Raw genomic sequence first — 20,037 nt, forward strand, 5'->3', positions numbered from 1 at the left:
ATCTCCTTTATTAATTGCTTACGAAATAACACCATTTTAGATATCAATGGGGTCTTTTGAAGGTTCTAATTATACATACTATCCCTGGGGCTGTTGAATGATATATTAAGTAAAATCTACTCTACCTTGGATACCTTGAATGTCTTCCCTTTGCTAAGATAGTAATGGCAATAGACCAGCTGTCAGTTTCTTCTCTGCCAATATTAAATAAGATCAAGCCCCTCTAAGCCTTTCAATATTCTGTTGTTGTTGTGTTGCTAATTTACTGGGAGGAAATTTCTTACCATGTTCTACTTTGATTTCAGGGTCCCCTTGGGTCTGCTGGCCCTCCAGGCTTCCCAGGTGCCCCTGGCCCTAAGGTAAAAACATGGTGACAACTGTCATTATATTGATAAACTTCTATAGGGATGAGAAAGATAGAGACTATGTTTGCAGATAGATAATTTCAGAACAGATACCTTAATGGACACAGAATGTCCATTTTCTCTCTCCAACTTTGAAATACATCACCTCTCTGCACTCGAGCACTATGAGCATAGATAGAGAAAGCGACATAGAAATGATCCTGTGGGGCTCCTCTGGGATATACTCCCAAACTAGTGGGGATTGATGAGCTGAGAACCAGAGTCTCTGCCATAGGGACAGAGAGAGATGAAGCTAGCAGTGGTAGCCAGGATGGTAGAATCAGGATGGTAGCCAGGAAAATAAGATCCCAAACGCAAATCTTGTGGTACTAGACTAGATAAGGGAAATGACTGCAATTCTGAAGAAATTTCATAAAATTGGTGTCCTCAAAATGGAGCTATGCTATTTCATTACTTTCTGGCTAATGCCCCAGTGTCATTCCCTCTTTTAGGGTGAAATTGGACCTGTTGGTAACCCTGGTCCTTCTGGTCCTGCCGGTCCCCGTGGTGAAGTAGGTCTTCCAGGTCTGTCTGGCCCCGTTGGACCTCCTGTAAGTAGCCACTGTCATTAACCTCATTTGGGGAAGGGGGAAAGAGTGAAGCTGGGGTCAAAGAAGAAGACAAATATTTCTATTAACTGATATTTTTCTCCCTTCCTTTTTTTCCTGTAGGGAAACCCTGGAGCCAATGGCCTTGCCGGTGCTAAGGGTGCTGCTGTGAGTATATGGTGGGGATGGAGGCAGGGAGGATGTCGGAAAGGGGCAATAGCTCAGATTTGCTGCTGTGATTTTAATGGCCCTAAATGAGTGCTGCCTCTCCTGTCCGTGGCTTCATGATTGACCACACTGCACTTTCCTTCTCAGGGCCTGCCTGGTGTTGCTGGGGCCCCTGGCCTCCCTGGACCCCGAGGTATTCCTGGCCCTCCTGGTGCTGCTGGTGCCGCTGGTCCCAGAGGACTCATTGTGAGTGTCAGGGCTGTAGCTTTCATCATCCTGAAATCCCACCTGTACCACCCTTTCATTACCGTCTAGACTTCCTCTGGTAGTTTCATGATTCTCACTTTTTTCTTCCTTAGCATTTTAACTGGTATTTCTTCTATAAGTGCATGTACATGTACGTACAGTCTCTCCCTCCTACTATCCTAGACTGTCACCCAAAGGTCAGCGAGGCATATTTCAACACTATCAGTCTTGTCCTTTCCAACAAGACTATTCCCCTGTGAGACATTTCAATGTGAACTGGGCACATTTCTTAGAGAACTTGAGTTTCTCTTTACCTTGATCTATAAACATTCCAAGGTGTTCGTCTGCAAGAAAGTTGTGACAAATGTCTGTCATTTGACCACTGTTTTGTATTCAACCCTAGGGTGAGCCTGGTCCAGCTGGTTCCAAAGGAGAGACTGGTAACAAGGGTGAGCCCGTAAGTAGTTCTATTATCATAATTTTATGAAGTTATTACTTTTTTAACCCCAAAAGTAATACTTTAACTTTTTTTAAAGTTATTACTTTTTCTCCACCCGATTATGACATCAAAATGATTTTTTCTATTCCCTCCTCTTTTTTTTTTTTTATTAAACAGGGCTCTGCTGGAGCTCAAGGTCCTCCTGGTCCCAGTGGGGAAGAAGGAAAGAGAGGCACCGCTGGTGAAGCTGGCCCCGCTGGCCCCCCAGGACCTGCTGGGCTGAGAGTAGGTTCCAAATGCTCTTGACCAGACACACCAGAGGCAGATGATAACACCCTTTCCCTGGGAATTGGTCAGAATTATTGAGTGCATTTTCTAGATGGAGGAAGCATCTGCTTTCCATCTGCTTTATTAAATCAGTAACTCGTTCCGGCATGTCATAAAATAGATCTGGAAACAATGATGACCCACTTTTGCAAAATGCTTCCTCCAGACATTCCTTTGGTGTTGGGTAAAAATTTTCGACTTGGTTTGTGTTCGTATCTCCCGCTTAAGGGAATCAAGATTTCTTGCATCTTGCCATGTTTCAATAAACTCTGCCCCACTTGGCTCAAGGATCATCTTCAATGCTCTTCTGTTTCATGCACTTTCTTGCAGGGAAATCCTGGCTCCCGTGGTCTTCCTGGAGCTGATGGCAGAGCTGGTGTCATGGTAGGTTGTCTGTTACTCATTTCCTGGGAAGGAGCTTGAGGCTTCTGGTGGTTGGTGTGTCATTCACTTGAGCCCTGCCCCTCCCCTTCTCTTTAACAGGGCCCTGCTGGTCCACGTGGTGCAACTGGTCCTGCTGGTGCTCGAGGTCCCAATGGAGATGCTGGTCGCCCTGGAGAGCCTGGTCTCATGGGACCCCGAGTAAGTTTCGATTGATTCTGAGCAAGTGACACATGTCACTGCTTCCTTTTTTGAAGATATGAATATTATTTGAAGGCGACAATAAAAGAAATGAAAAGTACTAGTAAATGTGTTAGCAGGCTTGATGATGGTTGCCTTTTTAAATTTAACTTCATCAAAGCCTAGTAAAGATTTTTTACATATTTGGTTAGTTCATAAATTTCCTATTTATGACTTGATACAATAGCTATGAGGTTTGGGGAAGAATGTATTTATTTTCATATACCCAAATTAGGTTAGTTCTATCAGCATGAATCTTTTATCTCAATTGGTGAGTTTTATATAAGGTATTTGTGAAACGTATTAGGGCTATACATTATCAGTTTATTAGATTCATAGTGAAATCATTTTTCCAGCAATCACAAAGTGCTGTAATGTATTCAGCATCACACTTGCTATGGGGAAACGACCTTGAGATCCATAGACACCCTATTTCATAGCAATAGAGTAATTTTTTTGCTTCTGTTATCTCTTATGGATGAATATCAACTATAACCATACCATAGACAACTGATAAAGACATCAAACATAGCAATAAAAAATCCACTTTGGAAAATTGCTTGCTAAAAGTATTTGTTTTCCTATGATGAGTAAACATGATATATTTTGCCCATCTAGTATGTTGCTCAACAGTTTCTTGAGATATCTATAAACAGATCGGTTGTAAAAGGAAAGGCACAAAATAAATAGAAAATAAAAGATTTTCTTTTCATATTTCCCAGCTAGTGGCTAATACTCCTAATTTACCCCAGGCAATGAACAAAAAAAGTAGGAGAAAGTGCTTTTGTTAGATTTCAATTAATTGGTGCCTCATGAAATACTAATTGTAGTATGTGCATGAAAGTGCCAATATGAAAGCATCCTCACTTGCTTTATAGGGTTTTCCCGGTTCCCCTGGAAATGTTGGCCCAGCTGGTAAAGAAGGTCCCGTGGTAAGTATTGTTCCTTTTCCATTATATTTTCAAGAACACTTATTGCATCCTTATCAAGTCTATTTTGTGGCTTATTTATACATGAACACGTTGGAAATAAATATCAGCCATGTACATCATCTGGGAATGCAAAATAATGGGTTGTAATTACGGAGTCCAAACGAATACAGGACTGAAAGGAGAGAAGGAAAAAGAAAAAACATGACAGGGAAAATTGGAGAGGGTGACAAGGGTATGGAAAGAGAGGGAAAGAGGGAATTGTGTACCTATGAAATTGACTGGCTATGTGTGTAACAACATCCTACTTAGAAAAGGGAGATGGATTCATAATTGATCATGAAGATGCTGGATCACAAGCCTGAGGTTGTGAGACCCTGTTGATGCTGGGTAAAGTTTCAATCAACTCTGGTTTCAGGGTCTCCCTGGGATAGACGGCAGGCCTGGACCCATTGGCCCAGCTGGAGCAAGAGGAGAGCCTGGCAACATCGGATTCCCTGGGCCCAAGGGTCCCACTGTAAGAATCACCACAACCTCCTCTCCCTTGGCACTTTTATTTTTTGGCCACATTTCACCAAAACTCTGGTATTTCTCTCTTGCCTCAGTTTACTCTATTTCAAAGGGGTTCCTCTCAACATGGGAAAATTGCAAGCCACTTACCATATTAAAAGTCGGAGTCCAGTGTATCACTCACTGTACACCTGCTGAAAATCCATCTCCTGAGTCATGCTTCTGCAGACACAGGTGTACCTTGTTGCATATGGAGCTGCAGGGCGATGGATCATACCTTAGACAACAGAATTCAAGGACTAGGAATCTAAAAAACAAAAGCAAGAAATGAACATTTCAAAATTGTTATGGTTACTTTGCCATTTAATGTGTATAATTTTTTTAATGTTTATTATAGGGTGATGCTGGCAAACCTGGAGAAAGAGGTCATGCTGGTCTTGCTGGTGCCCGGGTAGGTGCTAACTTCTGTGTAGATCTATCCACGTGGTATTCATCTAGGACACACTTCCTGTGAGGCCACCTGACATCATTTCATCATGTTCTTTCCAAGATGACATCCCCTGGGGTTCTTTTACCATTTAAAATGTTTTTTTTTAAAACCACACTTATAAGGAAATGAGCTGTAACAAAACAGAATATATGTCAAGTCAGAATTATTTATGGATGCATTCGGATTTTATTTAATTCATTCTCTGACCTTCATTAATTGCCCTCTATCGATGGGCTTCCAGTGAACCATCTCAAAAGTTGGTAGATGGTATTTGGGCCTTAGCAGGAAACCCAGAATGAGTTTAATTCATGCTAAAATGACAAGCTTTGTTTTGAGCAAGTACTGCCTGAGGCTTTGAGGCATCTTAAACTGCCTGACTCTTGGCGACCCTGAGTTTTTCTGTTAAACATTTTAGGGTGCCCCAGGTCCTGATGGAAACAATGGTGCTCAGGGGCCTCCTGGACCACAGGTGAGTATTTCTCCCACTCGTGTTCTTTTCTGCCCTAAAATAAATATAGTCCTGCAAAATGGCCATCTCCTTTTTTCAGTCCAAGAGTGATGTCACTAGATAGTAATGGTGCCATCTACCATTATTTATGCTGTCTTTCCTATCACTCTCAGGGTGTCCAAGGTGGAAAAGGTGAACAGGGTCCCGCTGGTCCTCCAGGCTTCCAGGTAAGTCATGTGAAACATACAGAATAGCGCCTTTGGTCAGACTACCCATCTGCAAATCACCATACCACTCTCTACCACCACAGAGCACAGGCTGTCAGAACTGAAGCAAAGAAGGTGCATTTTTTCAAGGCAAACTTTTGTGTAATGCTTTACTAACACACAACAGTTAGTGATCATGTTGATATTAGAGAGTTCCCCCCAAAACCCAATTATTAGCAAACTGCCTGAGGATAGCCATAAGATTGAGATTGGTGTTTCTTTCATCTAGGGACTGCCTGGTCCTGCAGGTACCGCTGGTGAAGCTGGCAAACCAGGAGAAAGGGTGAGTAAAACATGTTTATAGTAAATTCACCTAAACTTGGGACTTTCCCTGTTTAATACTCTACTGCAGTGTAATTATAACACGCAAAAGGAAACTTCATATTTAATATGTGAATGATAGTGTTCTATATATGTTGGTACTGATGGAGAGAATGAGCCAAGTTACCCAATTTTGTTTAAATTACTTTGTGTTGAGGATTGAATGAAACATCACACCATGGAAGTAAAATAAATCAATGAGCATTCCACTTAGCCTTATTTTTTGCATTGCTCTTGGTAATGTTAAAACATAAATCATGTCCTTCTTCGTAGTGAAAAAAGTTAATGCACTGATTTTTCATCAAACTAGACCATGAAAAATTGGTTTTAATGTTTTTCTTGGCATTCATACATGATACTGTGGTCCACAATCAGAGCACGAGTTCTGAGTCATTTTCTCTGTAATTGTGATGAATGTTTCTCAATTCAGTTACATTATGTGGCCTGGTCTCCTCTGTCAACAGTCAGGCATATTGAGGAGACAGCTGGTCAGTAATAAAGGAGATATACTTGGGTATACATTTTAACTAGGTAATGTGTATAATATGATCATTTCTATTAAAAAAGCAGTCTGTTAATGTAACTAAAAATAAGTAACGTCCAATAGTGTTCATCATTATTTATCATATTATCAAAGGACATAGTCTGTGGTCACTTTTCAAAAAACAATACACTAAATAATAGGAAACTTAAATTTCCTGATACCAGGTTCTAGGATAGATAAAGCTTGGATCAAATGGATTCTCACTTTTTGTATCTTTCCATACACCATTAAAAATTCTCTTGTTTCTAATATCCCATGTAGGCAAGGCCCATCTGACTTTATTTAACTCTTTTAAAACATTTCTAAATATCAATTTGTAAGTAGATTTTGAGAACCTACATAAATATCATGCTTCATTTATTTCGTGTTTTGCCTAGGGTCTCCCTGGTGAATTTGGTCTCCCTGGTCCTGCTGGTCCAAGAGTAAGTATTACTTAACTAACTTTCATAAACTTCTGTGCATGTATTTTTAAAACAAGGACTGTTTCTCCTAAAAACTCTTTGTTTTTTAAATAGATTTTTATTGATTTCAGAGAGGAAGGGAGATGGAGAGAGAGATAGAAACATCAATGATGAGAGAGAATCATTGATTGGCTGCCTCTTGCACACCCCCTATAGGGGATCGAGCCTGCAACCAAGGCATGTGCCCTGACTGAGAATCAAACCATGACCTCCTGGTTCATAGGTCGACCCTCAACCACTGAGCCATGCTGACCAGGCTCTCCTAAAAACTCTTGATGACCTTGTGACAATTCCTGATATTCTTCTGTAGTCAAACATAATCTGTAGAGAGCATTTGAATTTTTAATTGATAGTAGACTTTTTTACTTATTTGCTCATATTTCTTATTCAAAAACCATATGGTTATAAGAAACATAAATGACTAATATTTTTATTATATTCATGATTTATATAGACAAGCATGATATATTTATGACAGTGGCTCAACTTTAGTCAAGAAAAATTAATATCTTACTAAGTTTTAAGGTTAATTTTTGCAAGGTATGCTGATGTTTAAAGTCTAAAGCCAAAATCGTGAGTCTACTCTTACAAAAAAATAAATGAATATATATATTTAGTTTGTCTGTAGTCATTAGAATAGCTGGAGTGATTAGCTTACCCCTAAAGTGTCCTACTCTGTGGCTAGTTAACATATATCTAGGATGCCCAAGCAAATGTAGTATCATAGAACTGCAGTATCATAGGACCAAGTTAGAACAAGGGACTTTGAAACAGTAGCAATGTGGACTTACTTGTTAAATATTCTGGGCCACAGAATGTTATGGCATAATGATATTTACATGCAAATTGGGAGATATTTTAATAGATAGATACAAAAATACATATAACATATACATATATATGTCTTCTCTGGTAAATATTGTCACTGTTGCATAATTATTGCATGCAATTATAAAATGGGAACATAGATACGTTAATATCTAATCTTATTATCACCTGGCATTGCTGTCCACCTAAAATGACACAATATTTCCCTTTCAATATTATACATAACTAGCATCTCCTTTTACCTATGGATCTATCACCAAAAAAAGGAAATAAACAGAAAAAAGGAAATTAATTCTAAATCTGAATATTATAATCTAGGAGAAACAATTTTGGAGTTGTAGCCATAGAATATTAGAGCTGAATGAGATTTTAGAGATCATCTCATCCCATCCCTTCATTTACTGGTAGAGAAATTAAGAAGAAATAATTATAATTTTCTAATCAGTAGCAGAACCAGGATTCTGAAAGCTTAACAAATATGAACTCTGATGTGTAAAACAGTATCTCTGTAATCATGAACCCTGCAATACTTCTTCCAATCCCTTTTTTTACAGGGGGAACGTGGTCCCCCGGGTGAAAGTGGTGCTGTTGGTCCTTCTGGTCCTATTGGAAGCCGAGGTCCTTCTGGACCCCCAGGGCCTGATGGGAACAAGGTAAAATTTCATGTTATATATTGCTGATTTGGCCCACTATCCTCTAGAATACGTAGATCCTTTACAATAGTGAATTCGTTGTTTTTCAGATTATTTACTTATTTCCAGTTCTATGATGATGGCCATCGAAGTAAATAATAATCCAATTCCAGTGAACCTGATTTATTTCCAAAAAAGGGAAATCCCAGTCTTCTACACACATAAAAAATTTAGTATGGGTTTTCACTATTGTCTCATCAGACTATTTATAAGGTCTCTTTCTGTTCCTGTCTGGACTGAGAATCTGTTTTAATCTCCAGATACATTTAGATACTATATTTAGAGAACAAGCTTTTACCTTCTCAGTATCCTCTTTCATAGAGTAAAATTCCACAAAGTAGTCTAAATTTTAGTAAGTCTGAAAATCTTGTTTCAAAATGGAATCTGGGGCTTCGAATTTAAAATAAGTGAAATTATACATTTCTGAAAAACAGGTCACTTTAATCAGAATAAAGAGAAGACAGCTGATACTACTTTTGATTCTTTAAGGGAAAAAATGTAAAGATTAGCTGCAGAAAGCTATTCTAGTCTGTAGAAGAATATTGGGGGGAGTGATAAAAACAAGGTAAGAGAAAACGTGGAAATCAGAGAGTAAATAAGGTTCACCTCAGAAGCTAGTAGACAGGCTTTAAGTATGTGGGACTGTGGAGCTTGATAGAGAAATGGAAGCTATAATCCCCCCTCTTAAGGAGATTAAAATGTAAACATTTCCTCGATCGGTAAGGTCTCTTTCTGTTCCTGTCTGAGCTAAGAGTCTTATTCTCGAGAAATGTTGGTTGACAAGTATTTTTCAGTCTCTGCCTCCTATTATCCAATCCTATCCTTTTCTTTCCCTGCCTGCCTCCCTTAGGAGGATTGGGAGCAGGTTATAGGAAAATCACAGCAACAATTCCCACTCCCCGCTTCTCTTCAGTCACTGTCATAATAGCATCTCCCTCCATTCCATTCTCCCTCCTCTCATAGCCCTCCTTTGTGTCTCTAAGTAGGCAATGATGCTATCTATTAACTGTTTCAATTGGAATCCTTCAAGAGTTTGAGTTTTCTTTTTTCTTTTGCCACTGAAATAACTGATTTCACGTATGTTTGATTCAAGGGTGAACCTGGATCCGTTGGTGCTCCGGGCAGTGCTGGTGCCCCTGGTCCTGGTGGACTCCCCGGAGAGAGGGGTGCTGCTGGCATCCCCGGAGGCAAGGGAGACAAGGTACCCTTTTAGTGTTGGACTTGAATACATATTGTTGATGAACTCTAGCGAAAGGGCTGCACGAGGTTGCCCAGTTTTTTACAATTCTTGGCAGGTGGTCTAGTAGCATTTTGATATCTACGCATGTATGTTTCCCCCTGCCACCTAGCACCTACGCATTTCTAAACTCACTAATGTGGCAAAATTCCTTGCTACCATGGAATTTCACACAAACAGATGGTGTTGAGTAATACATGAGGCTCATTTTAATGCCACTAACAATAATGCCTCATCCTGCCCTAATTAATGGCAAAAAGCTATATTGAACAGCTGTCAACCGTGCTGCTGCATTAGTTATGCCATAGGAGGGATTGGGCACTGAAGCCCGCTGTGACGTTACCTTATAATTCTGTCCACATGAATTATGCTTGATTATGCTTCAGGAGGGTCATGGAAATTAGAAAAGAATATTTAACGATCATCTGAAAAGGTCCTTGATTATTTTCCTATTTTTTTTTAAATTCCTCCTTTCACACATGTAGAATGGTAGGGAATCAAGGCATTACTAAGATTTTCAATGACTGAGATATTATAGTATGTTCTGTAAGAACACTTCAAGGTAATTTTGATTAAAAACTTTGGTCGGAAAACAAAACGTGGTTCCTGCTTTATATTTCAGGGTGAACCTGGCCTCAGAGGTGAAATGGGTACCACAGGCAGAGATGGTGCTCGTGTGAGTAAAATTTTGTTTATTGTTTGTGCTTAGATTATGTTTTTGTACCCCCACTCAATTTGAGTTGAGAAGCTTTCCAAAACAGAACTGACAAATAAGGATTTGAGTTTAGTCAAAGAGCCTCCTATCCCTTCCTGGGTCTACGACGAATGATACCATTTTACATGTTCCAAAAGCAAAAGTCAAGAGGACTTACCACTTTGAAAATCATAGCCTGAATTTTCTACCTTCCTCATTGTTAACTGAACAAAAGTAAAAAGTACAAACCAAAAACTCTGGGGTTACTGGAACTTTAAAGGATTGCTGAAGTCATTAGAGGGCTTTAGAAAAAAAACACTAACTCCTACATTTTAAGAAGCCAGAACCTCCTAACCAGATCCTGTTAATGCCATGGAGATGCCAAAGATAATCTCATAATAACCACACCACAGCTCTTAAAAGCCATAAGCTACCTTGGTTTCTTCTTCTCATCTCTCTCTTGGAGCTGATATCTCACTGTGGCACATTCATAGTAGTCCTTTCTCTGAATCACAAAGTCCTAACAGTTCCAAACAAGGCCACACATTTGCTGCTCTCAAGGGAATTTGATAAGAGCAGAGAGTTCAGATCTCCCCAATTCCTAACCTGCCCTTGCCTTACACATTTCCATAACCTTTACCACGGGAGCACTCTCCTCCTGAGAGTGGCTTCTAATAGTATTGATAATTAGAACTGAAACGCATCAAAGGTTTTTTTGATGTCCACCTAGACTAGAGTGTGCAATGAAAGTGGCCTGTCCCTGGATAAGCACAGCAGGGGGGAACAGCAGGGGTCACTGTTGATGCTAAGGGAGGTTATTATAAGATCTGTTTCCTTTTTGGTCCTAGGGCGCTCCTGGTGCCATGGGTGCCCCTGGTCCTTCTGGAGCCTCTGGTGATCGGGTAAGCATGCATTTTCTCTGAGTTGCAACTCTCCGAGCCAATAGCAGTAGCTAAAATTTCCTGCCTGCCTTAGCTCCCAGAAGTCACAGTAATTCATTTTTATGGCTTGGTTTTAAACCCACTTATTTAAAAACCTATGTTTTATGATGGGGCAGCAGGAAACACTGTGTGTTTAAAGTTCTCTTCCCCTTCCTACATATATGCCAGCTATGTGATCTACACTTTACTCCTTGTCATTTGTTTTAAAGTCCTACTCTGTTGCTCATTAAAAACATCCTAATGCACTGAGCCTTCTCAAAGCCTGCAATTGTAAAAAAAAAGAAAAAGAAAGAAAAGAAAAGAAATCAATAAAATACATAGTGTGCTCATTTCCCATTGAACACTTAAAATAGGCCTTATTTATTGTACTGCACAGATTGCAGCAAATAGATCAGCCCTGTGTTCATCTAAAAAATAGAATGTCCTCTTCCTGGTATTGTAGGCATGATTTATAGAGTTTTTGCAAGTGTATGACCAATACCACTTCAGCCCACAAATTGAATACAAACATTAAGCAGAGTCAGAACCACTTCATTTTACTCTGTAGATGTGCATTAGTTATCTCTCCCAATGCATCAGCAAACTCGGACAGGGGACAACTGTCTAGCATGGTTACCTCTCCTTCCAACTCTGTGAGCATTTGTGTTTGGCACATTAACAAGCTCATCTTTGGCCCCATCATAGGGTGAAGCTGGTGCTGCTGGTCCTGCTGGTCCCGCTGGTCCTCGTGGTAGCCCTGTAAGTAGAAACCTGGGTCATTGTGGACACTCATAACTTTTAGACATTGATGAACCTAAGATGCTAAGACATAAAAATGCCTTCTCTCACCTAGGGTGAACGTGGTGAAGTTGGTCCCGCTGGTCCCAATGGATTTGCTGGTCCTGCCGTGAGTATCCTGTAATAAAGGTTAATCTGAAAACATCATAAGTTCGTAAGTGAGTTTGGACTACCTGAACCATAAAACTGTTCCTTTCCAACAGGGTGCTGCTGGTCAACCTGGTGCTAAAGGAGAGAGAGGAACCAAAGGGCCCAAGGGTGAAAATGGTGTTGTTGGTCCCACAGGCCCTGTAGGAGCTGCTGGACCATCTGTAAGTTGAATTCACTGGTGCTCAACGGCTACCTATGAAATATTAGAATTGCACATACATCAATTAAATTCCTACTATACACAGCAGAGAATATGCCAGATAGAAGATTATTTTTAAAATACGAATTAACATTTGCATCCTGTTTTATATTTGTAAAAGTCTCATTTATATTACCTTATTTTTTGATAATCCCATAGGTGGTAATATTGAAGTAAGAACACTTATTTTATTTTATATGACACAGATAATTATTTTTAATTTCTATATTTGCTTCTAAGAGACATGAGAATGATTCCTTTGAATAAAAGAATAACGATTGTAAGAATTGTTTTGTGATTTGATCCCATCTTCTTTTGTTTCCATTTAGGGTCCCAATGGCCCCCCAGGTCCTGCTGGAACTCGTGGTGATGGTGGCCCCCCTGTGAGTATTTAAAATGGACTCATGACTTTTCTTTCTTTAAAATCTAAGAGGGACATATTTACAAAATAGAATACTATGCAGCTGCAAAAAAGAAGGAACTCTTACACTTTGAGACTGCATGAAGGGACAGGGAAAGTATTATGCTAAGCGAAATAAGCCAGTCAGAGAAAGACAAGTATCACATGATCTCCCTTATATTGGAATCTAATGAACAAGCTAAACTGATCAACAAAAGAGATCCAAAGACATGGAAGCATGGAACAGATTGACACATCTTAGAGGGAAAGGGAAGAGAGTAACCAAATAACTTATATGCATAACCCATGGACACAGACAATAGTGTGGTAGATGTCGGGGGTGGTGGCAGGTGCAGGGTAAAGGGAGTCAATGGGGGGGTAGGGGGGCATCTGTAATACTTTCAACAATAATTTTTTAAAAAATTGAATAGGTACAACTTGAAAGTTTGGATATTTTAGGTAAATTTGTACTAATATAAGGAGACACTTGAGATTCAAGTTAACTCTGATCAAAGAAATTCTCATATTGAAGTGAAGGTCAGCTTCATAGGATATTAACATAATCCCAGGTATGACTCAGTGTCATGTATGTTGCTACCACCTCACTTGAGGTAATAACCCAAATTAAAATTCCTGGTGGTTTAATTGTGGAATGGGTAAAACATTTCTTTGAGACCCTTTATCTTCTTGTTGATGCTTCACTTCTTCTGCCTGACCAAGTCCTTTCCTTTGACATCCAGTGTTATCACACCAACTCCCTAGAGACCCTGAGCTCCCTAAGGCTCCTTCCTTCTTTCATTGGACAACAACTAAAACTTTGTCTTTTGTTGTATCTTCCTCTGTAAACAAAATTACTTATTCAGTGTCCATTCCCTTAGCACCCAGCCAGGTAGTTAAGATAGTTATTAAGGTATACACAACAAGGTGTAATAATGGCATAGTGTCCTTATCTTCTTGTTCTTACAACCTCCAGTAATATATTAACATTTAGAAAAGGACCATCGGAGCTTTAATGCAAAATGTGGGTGTTACAAGTGGAGGAATGCTGGTGAGGAAGATGGTAGAGATGGAGGGTCTTGGGGTCCTGATTTAATAATACTCTATATGAGGCTGCCACTACCTACTCCTTGGTCCATCCCTTTGTCACATAGTATTGAGGATTTGTCAGAATTTTCCATTTTACCTGAATCTTTGAAGTTGCTGCTGACTGTAGAATTTTAATATGGAATTTTAATGTGCTTGGTTCTAGGGCATGACTGGTTTCCCTGGTGCTGCTGGACGTACTGGTCCTCCTGGACCCAGTGTAAGTAAATCACTACAAAATATGTCTTCATACACTCTAGCCAAAAGACCTGGCCTCTGGTGGGAAACTGGTAAGAAACTGTGTAAAAATATGCTACTAATATTTAGCTATCACTTTCCTAGTCTAAAATCAGTTTTTCTGAACCGTTAAGGCAAATTCATCACAAATTATATCTTATAATATCAATTTAAGAGGATTTTATTCATGTGAACATAAGTTCCCTTTTAGGGGCATAGTCTTTTTGTTAAAAATAAAAAACAGAACAGTTTTAGTCACATATCAGATATTTCTATACCCTTTATAGCCAACATTCTGTCCCGTTGTTAAGGTATAATTGTTCCTGAATTTAAAGGTGGTTTGGCCTCTAATTTAATTCTGAATCAGACTCTTCTGTCAGGACTCAAGAGAATTTAATTAATTACCAAGGATTAAGTCTTCCGGTTAAGGTTTCAGGGGGGAAAAATAGCAAAGATGTTGATTTCTTGGAATCCTTCTACAGGTTCATAACACAAAAATCTTCATTCCCTGTAGGCATTTAATTAAAGCTAGTTGAGAGCATATGTGATTCCTCACTTATGAACAAAATGCCAGTATTGGCTTTCTTCAAAAAATAAATGACTAGAGTTCTCCAAAACTCACTCATTTACAACCAACTTGATAACTTTGCTTAGTTCCAATATGCCAGGTTACTAGTACTACAGCATTGCTTCCCCTCACAAACATTTGCCTTAGCTTCTACCTCTGTTCACTTTATTACAGCCTCCAGAGAAGGAAGATGGGAGTTGCTTCTTTCTATAAGAAAGAATGTTTAAAAATCTAAACATTTCTCCCAAATGGCGAGGATACTATTTTGTTGTTTCCCCTGCATCTTAATATCAAAAATCCCAGCTGCTCTCTTCCAGGTCCGTGATGATTAACAGAAAGTAAATGACCTTGTACATTTGCCCACAGGGTATCACTGGCCCTCCTGGTCCCCCTGGTGCTTCTGGTAAAGAAGGAATCCGTGGGCCTCGTGGTGACCAAGGTCCAGTTGGCCGAACAGGAGAAACAGGTGCAACTGGGCCTCCTGGCTTTGTTGGTGAAAAGGGTCCTTCTGGAGAGCCTGGTGCTGCTGTAAGTGATTTTAAACTTCTCTTTCCTAATACCTTACATTGAATCAAAATAAAACCCTTACACAAATCTTCAAATGGTGTATATTTGTTGATGAGCATTGCAGGCTCTTGAGTAGAGCTCAGTTAAGCCAGGAAATCTGTCTAACAGATATTGAGGGTCATCGCTTCAGTGGATGCTCAGAAGGTACTAGATGGGAATAATGATAAAAGAGAAAACTCAAGGTTTTACCAAAACAGCCCTTTAAATTCTTGAGGGCACCTTAAGATACGGGGATTAGAACAGAATCCCAGCGCAGTGGTCATCCTACCATCTATTATTTGATCTCAGTAAGCTACCAGTTCCTTCAACGTGCATTGTCCAATATTATTCCTACTCTGAAATGTGCTTTTGTTAGACCTGGTTCAGTTAGAGGCCAAGGTCAAAATTTGCTTGCTGGCATAGATTCTATAAAAACTCTACTCTATAACCCAGAGGGCTAAATTCATTCATTTCAACCACATATTTTTAATGTTGTTCCACTGGTTTCAAGAAGGGACCAGGAACAAAAATATGCATGCCAAGATGGAAACTCATTGTCCTCACTAAAGAAAAGACATCTAAGGATATGTCCTGCTAACCGGACTGTTTCTAAACTGAGGATAGCTCATTCTCATAACCCTCAAGCCAACCTGTTATCAGCTATGGTCTTTACAGTAACACTCAGTCTTCTTCATCTTGTTCAGGGACCTCCTGGCACCCCAGGTCCTCAGGGTCTTCTTGGTGCTCCTGGTATTCTGGGTCTCCCAGGCTCTAGAGGTGAACGTGGTCTACCAGGTGTTTCCGGATCTGTGGTGAGTGTTTGACACCATTCTTATTCTCATTAACATAATAAAAGATTTTAAAAGCTGCCACTTCAAATGTGACAGATTGATCACTGAATAACTCCACTTAAGATATTTTATTCATGGCATTTCCTTTATTCAGATCACATGTCACTTCTCCAAGAAGCTTTAATACCACCTTACTTAGACACATGCAATAAAGACACAGCTTAACATTATGCAGAATGATTTTTGTTCTTTTTACATGCTTAAGAATGACATAAGCTCTAATTGCATTTACTCCTCTGCAATATGAAATGCTAGCATCATTTATCCTGTGGGAAGAATGAAACTCTGAAAGTTCTGAATCATCCCATTAAACCTTAGACGTGACAGCAACTAGGAACCATCTCATCTCCATAAACTCTCTCAACTTTATGAATTCATTTCATTTGGGCTAGCAGATGAAACTAGGCTCACCGTATACAGAGGACATTCCAAAACTACATAGAGCAGGGCATCCTAAGTGTGTAGGGGAACGGTGAGGGTGACAGTTCTTACCATTTTATAGCCTATTCATTTTCATTCTTTCTTCAAGCTGAAAACTCCTGGCTAGGGTAGTTCTGGGAAGGTAGGATTGGCACTCTGTTTAATGAGAGAAATGCTATTTTGTCTTCTCTGCCTTTTTAGGGTGAGCCTGGTCCTCTTGGCATTGCCGGTCCACCTGGGGCCCGTGGTCCCCCTGGTGCTGTGGGTAGTCCTGGAGTTAACGGTGCTCCTGGTGAAGCCGGCCGTGATGTGAGTCCAACACTTGGTTTGTAAAATAAAACCTGGCAATATTTCATTATGTGCAGCTTTATATCCTGCCCTGAGGTCCACTTGTTCCAAGTTTCTAAACATGGTGTCAGTAATATCTACATATACTGACCACTCCTAGTATTGAAAATAAAATAAAAAATTACTTGGGATGCAGGGTAGGTCTTTAAATAGTATACAATACTTCAAAGCTGGCCAAAATATTAAGAAAACACTTCTAAAAAAATCTAGGTTGGCACGGTGTTGTTCCTATTTTTAACAGTCTGAAAGGGTTTTCACTATTGAGTTCTGGGAGTGATGAAGGCAGAATAGCTGAACTAAAGGGGCTGGTGGGCTACAGAGCTCATTAAGTGCCTTTGTTGGTGTGATGTCTTCACAGGGCAACCCTGGGAGTGATGGTCCCCCAGGCCGTGATGGTCAACCTGGACACAAGGTTGGTATACCTCTTCATCTTCCTCTCATTTAAAAGTGACTAAACTACAGGCAAGATGCTAAGCTTCATTTTGCCTTTGGTAGGGAGACCGTGGTTACCCTGGCAACGCTGGTCCTGTTGGCACTGTGGGTGCACCTGGTCCTCATGGCCCTGTGGGTCCCACTGGAAAACATGGAAACCGTGGTGAACCTGTAAGTTGTAAATACCAGTTCCTTAATGCTGTCATCCTCATAGGCTTTACCTCTGACTGCCCCACACGTGGGAACCTGAGAGGGGCCGGGGAGGACTATCTTGGGCATGCTGATAACTTGTATTTTTCTTTTCCAATTCACAGGGTCCTGCTGGTTCTGTTGGTCCCACCGGTGCCGTTGGTCCAAGAGGTCCTAGTGTATGTACATAGTGAAGATTTCTTTACAAATGAACATTTAAGAGAAATCTAGACTGTCCATTAAAAAAAATAGACAATATATAGGCTAGACTTTTTTTTAATTTAGTCCCTGTTGAGAATTGTTACAAATAGCTTTTAAATCACAACTTCAAATCTCTTCTGCTTGTTTGTACTAAATAATCATGAAGATATAGCCAACATTACAGACAGCTCAACTAAAGCAGATTGAGATGGGAGTAGCATACACATGGCTTTTAGACCTTTGCATGTCTTGAGTGTCCTTTGTAAAGAGATTCAACAGTATTTGTTGAGAAGTGAGTGTCATTTTTCTAAAAAGGTAAATGTCCTATATGCCCTACTCTTTCTCTGCAGGGCGCACAAGGTATTCGAGGTGATAAGGGAGAGCCTGGTGAGAAGGGGCCCAGAGGTCTTCCTGGCTTAAAGGGACACAATGGATTGCAAGGTCTTCCTGGTCTTGCTGTAAGTAAAATGAGGACATCCAGCATCTATGCAGATCTTAAAGGCCTTCAACCCAAAATGATCTTCCTTAGATTTTCACTGGTATTATTCTAAAATGTCCTGCCTCATATTCATTTACCATTCTCCGGCTAACTTCATCTCTTGGAGATAATACTGTTTCATCCCACCGTGAAAAGGTGAGGGTTAAGGGAGATAAAAATACACATATATTAAAATCTCCTGGCAACAATGTCCTTCAACCTCACTTAAAGTAAATGTAATTAGAGGAATGACTAATATTGCACTGCTGAAATAGCTTGCAGAAAAAAAATTGAATATAATAGACATAATGGGAGAAAAGAGCCCCATTTTACATTTTCAATTTTCTCAATCCAGAGTTCATTGGAACTAAAGTTTTCCATTCAGTTTTTAAAAATCTATTTATTGACAGGTGTTCTGAAAATGTGATTTTCCTGTTCTCTCTTTAAAGGGTCATCATGGTGATCAAGGTGCTCCTGGCACTGTGGGTCCTGCTGGCCCCAGGGTAGGTAACTCTAAGAGACATCTATCTCTGAAATAGAGCCTATACAGGGGTTCTCAACCTGTGGGTCGTGACCCCTTTGGCAGTCGAACGACCCTTTCACAGGGGTCGCCTAAGACCATCCTGCATATCAGATATTTACATTAAGATTCATAACAGTAGCAACATTACAGTTATGAAGTAGCAACGAAAATAATTTTATGGTTGGGTCACAACATGAGGAAATGTATTTAAAGGGCCAGAAGGTTGAGAACTACTGCATAGAAGGTAGTGAGCCCCAGGCCTTTGCTCTCTTAGGGGGGTTTCACTGGCTCACAAAGTCCTTCTTCCCTAGGGCCCTGCTGGTCCTTCTGGCCCTCCTGGCAAAGATGGTCGCAATGGACATCCTGGTGTGGTCGGACCTGCTGGCATTCGTGGCACTCAGGGTAGCCAAGGTCCCGCTGTAAGTATTATTTGGGGAAAGAATAAAGAGCATCACTGGCCTAAAGACTAAACCAAGATAATTATGTCAACACATTAAAGTAGTCTCCCAGTTCCATGTTTTCTAAAATATCTAAAAGTGGTCTGTATATAATGAGTTGCTTAAATCCATCCCTGCATGTATGCCTGGGAGCAAGTTGTTTATTTACATAAATCTGATTCTTTTTTTACTTATTAAAACATGCTTTTGTGTGATGCCCATCTGAAAACCTGCTGTCATTGATGTCTCTCAGTGAGCCTCCTCTTTCTCACTTTCACCTTTGCAGGGTCCTCCTGGTCCCCCTGGCCCTCCCGGACCTCCTGGCATAAGTGGTGGTGGTTATGACTTTGGTTTTGATGGAGACTTCTACAGGGCTGACCAGCCTCGTTCACCACCTTCTCTCAGACCCAAGGATTATGAAGTTGATGCCACTCTGAAATCTCTCAACAACCAGATTGAGACCCTTCTTACTCCCGAAGGCTCTAGGAAGAACCCAGCTCGCACATGCCGTGACTTGAGACTCAGCCACCCAGAGTGGAGCAGTGGTAGGTCAAGATGTCCAAGCCAGAATGACCCTTCTCACAAGTTGGGCTTTTCAAAATCAGTTCCCACTGATACTTAGAATGAAAAGTAAAACCTCAGCGAGAGGTTTTATGGTCCGGGTCTTGTTTTTTTTCTTAAAGGTTACTACTGGATTGACCCTAACCAAGGATGCACTATGGATGCTATCAAAGTATACTGCGATTTCTCCACTGGTGAAACCTGCATCCGGGCTCAACCTGAGAACATCCCAGTCAAGAACGGGTACAGAAGTTCCAAGACCAAGAAGCACGTCTGGTTAGGAGAAACTATCAATGGTGGAACCCAGGTGAGGAATCCCACAAACATTCCTTCCCTTGCTAAACAATATTTTGTTAGGATTGTTTGTTTTTTAATCCTTTACTGGAATGGACTTATTAAAAGAACCTGCTCTTTTTGGGATTCCAGTTCTATCTTGAGTTACACATTAAAGACATATTGATTGAACATATCCATACAATTCAAAGTTATTACTCACATTTAACTTAACTGATAATCACTGGAG

General features: G+C 40.2%; 1 protein-coding gene across 2 annotated transcripts in view; it reads left to right on the forward strand.

The window, feature by feature from the left end:
- COL1A2 (collagen type I alpha 2 chain) overlaps positions 1-20,037 on the forward strand; it is a 35,980-nt gene that overhangs the window by 13,628 nt on the left and 2,315 nt on the right. For both annotated transcript variants that reach the window (XM_006084963.3, XM_023750725.1), the window contains exons 16-50: positions 306-359; positions 857-955; positions 1,076-1,120; positions 1,268-1,366; positions 1,770-1,823; positions 1,983-2,090; positions 2,463-2,516; positions 2,616-2,714; positions 3,632-3,685; positions 4,101-4,199; positions 4,590-4,643; positions 5,098-5,151; positions 5,304-5,357; positions 5,626-5,679; positions 6,639-6,683; positions 8,105-8,203; positions 9,336-9,443; positions 10,102-10,155; positions 11,022-11,075; positions 11,799-11,852; positions 11,947-12,000; positions 12,095-12,202; positions 12,570-12,623; positions 13,890-13,943; positions 14,895-15,056; positions 15,779-15,886; positions 16,547-16,654; positions 17,052-17,105; positions 17,189-17,296; positions 17,440-17,493; positions 17,866-17,973; positions 18,443-18,496; positions 18,828-18,935; positions 19,240-19,498; positions 19,637-19,821. In XM_006084963.3, coding sequence (XP_006085025.1) covers positions 306-359; positions 857-955; positions 1,076-1,120; positions 1,268-1,366; positions 1,770-1,823; positions 1,983-2,090; positions 2,463-2,516; positions 2,616-2,714; positions 3,632-3,685; positions 4,101-4,199; positions 4,590-4,643; positions 5,098-5,151; positions 5,304-5,357; positions 5,626-5,679; positions 6,639-6,683; positions 8,105-8,203; positions 9,336-9,443; positions 10,102-10,155; positions 11,022-11,075; positions 11,799-11,852; positions 11,947-12,000; positions 12,095-12,202; positions 12,570-12,623; positions 13,890-13,943; positions 14,895-15,056; positions 15,779-15,886; positions 16,547-16,654; positions 17,052-17,105; positions 17,189-17,296; positions 17,440-17,493; positions 17,866-17,973; positions 18,443-18,496; positions 18,828-18,935; positions 19,240-19,498; positions 19,637-19,821 — 2,973 coding nt within the window. The remainder of the gene's footprint in view (positions 1-305; positions 360-856; positions 956-1,075; positions 1,121-1,267; positions 1,367-1,769; positions 1,824-1,982; positions 2,091-2,462; positions 2,517-2,615; positions 2,715-3,631; positions 3,686-4,100; positions 4,200-4,589; positions 4,644-5,097; positions 5,152-5,303; positions 5,358-5,625; positions 5,680-6,638; positions 6,684-8,104; positions 8,204-9,335; positions 9,444-10,101; positions 10,156-11,021; positions 11,076-11,798; positions 11,853-11,946; positions 12,001-12,094; positions 12,203-12,569; positions 12,624-13,889; positions 13,944-14,894; positions 15,057-15,778; positions 15,887-16,546; positions 16,655-17,051; positions 17,106-17,188; positions 17,297-17,439; positions 17,494-17,865; positions 17,974-18,442; positions 18,497-18,827; positions 18,936-19,239; positions 19,499-19,636; positions 19,822-20,037) is intronic.

The sequence above is a fragment of the Myotis lucifugus genome, unplaced genomic scaffold (assembly GCF_000147115.1).
Source record: "Myotis lucifugus unplaced genomic scaffold, Myoluc2.0 scaffold_15, whole genome shotgun sequence".
NCBI classification, from domain to species: Eukaryota; Metazoa; Chordata; class Mammalia; order Chiroptera; family Vespertilionidae; genus Myotis; species Myotis lucifugus.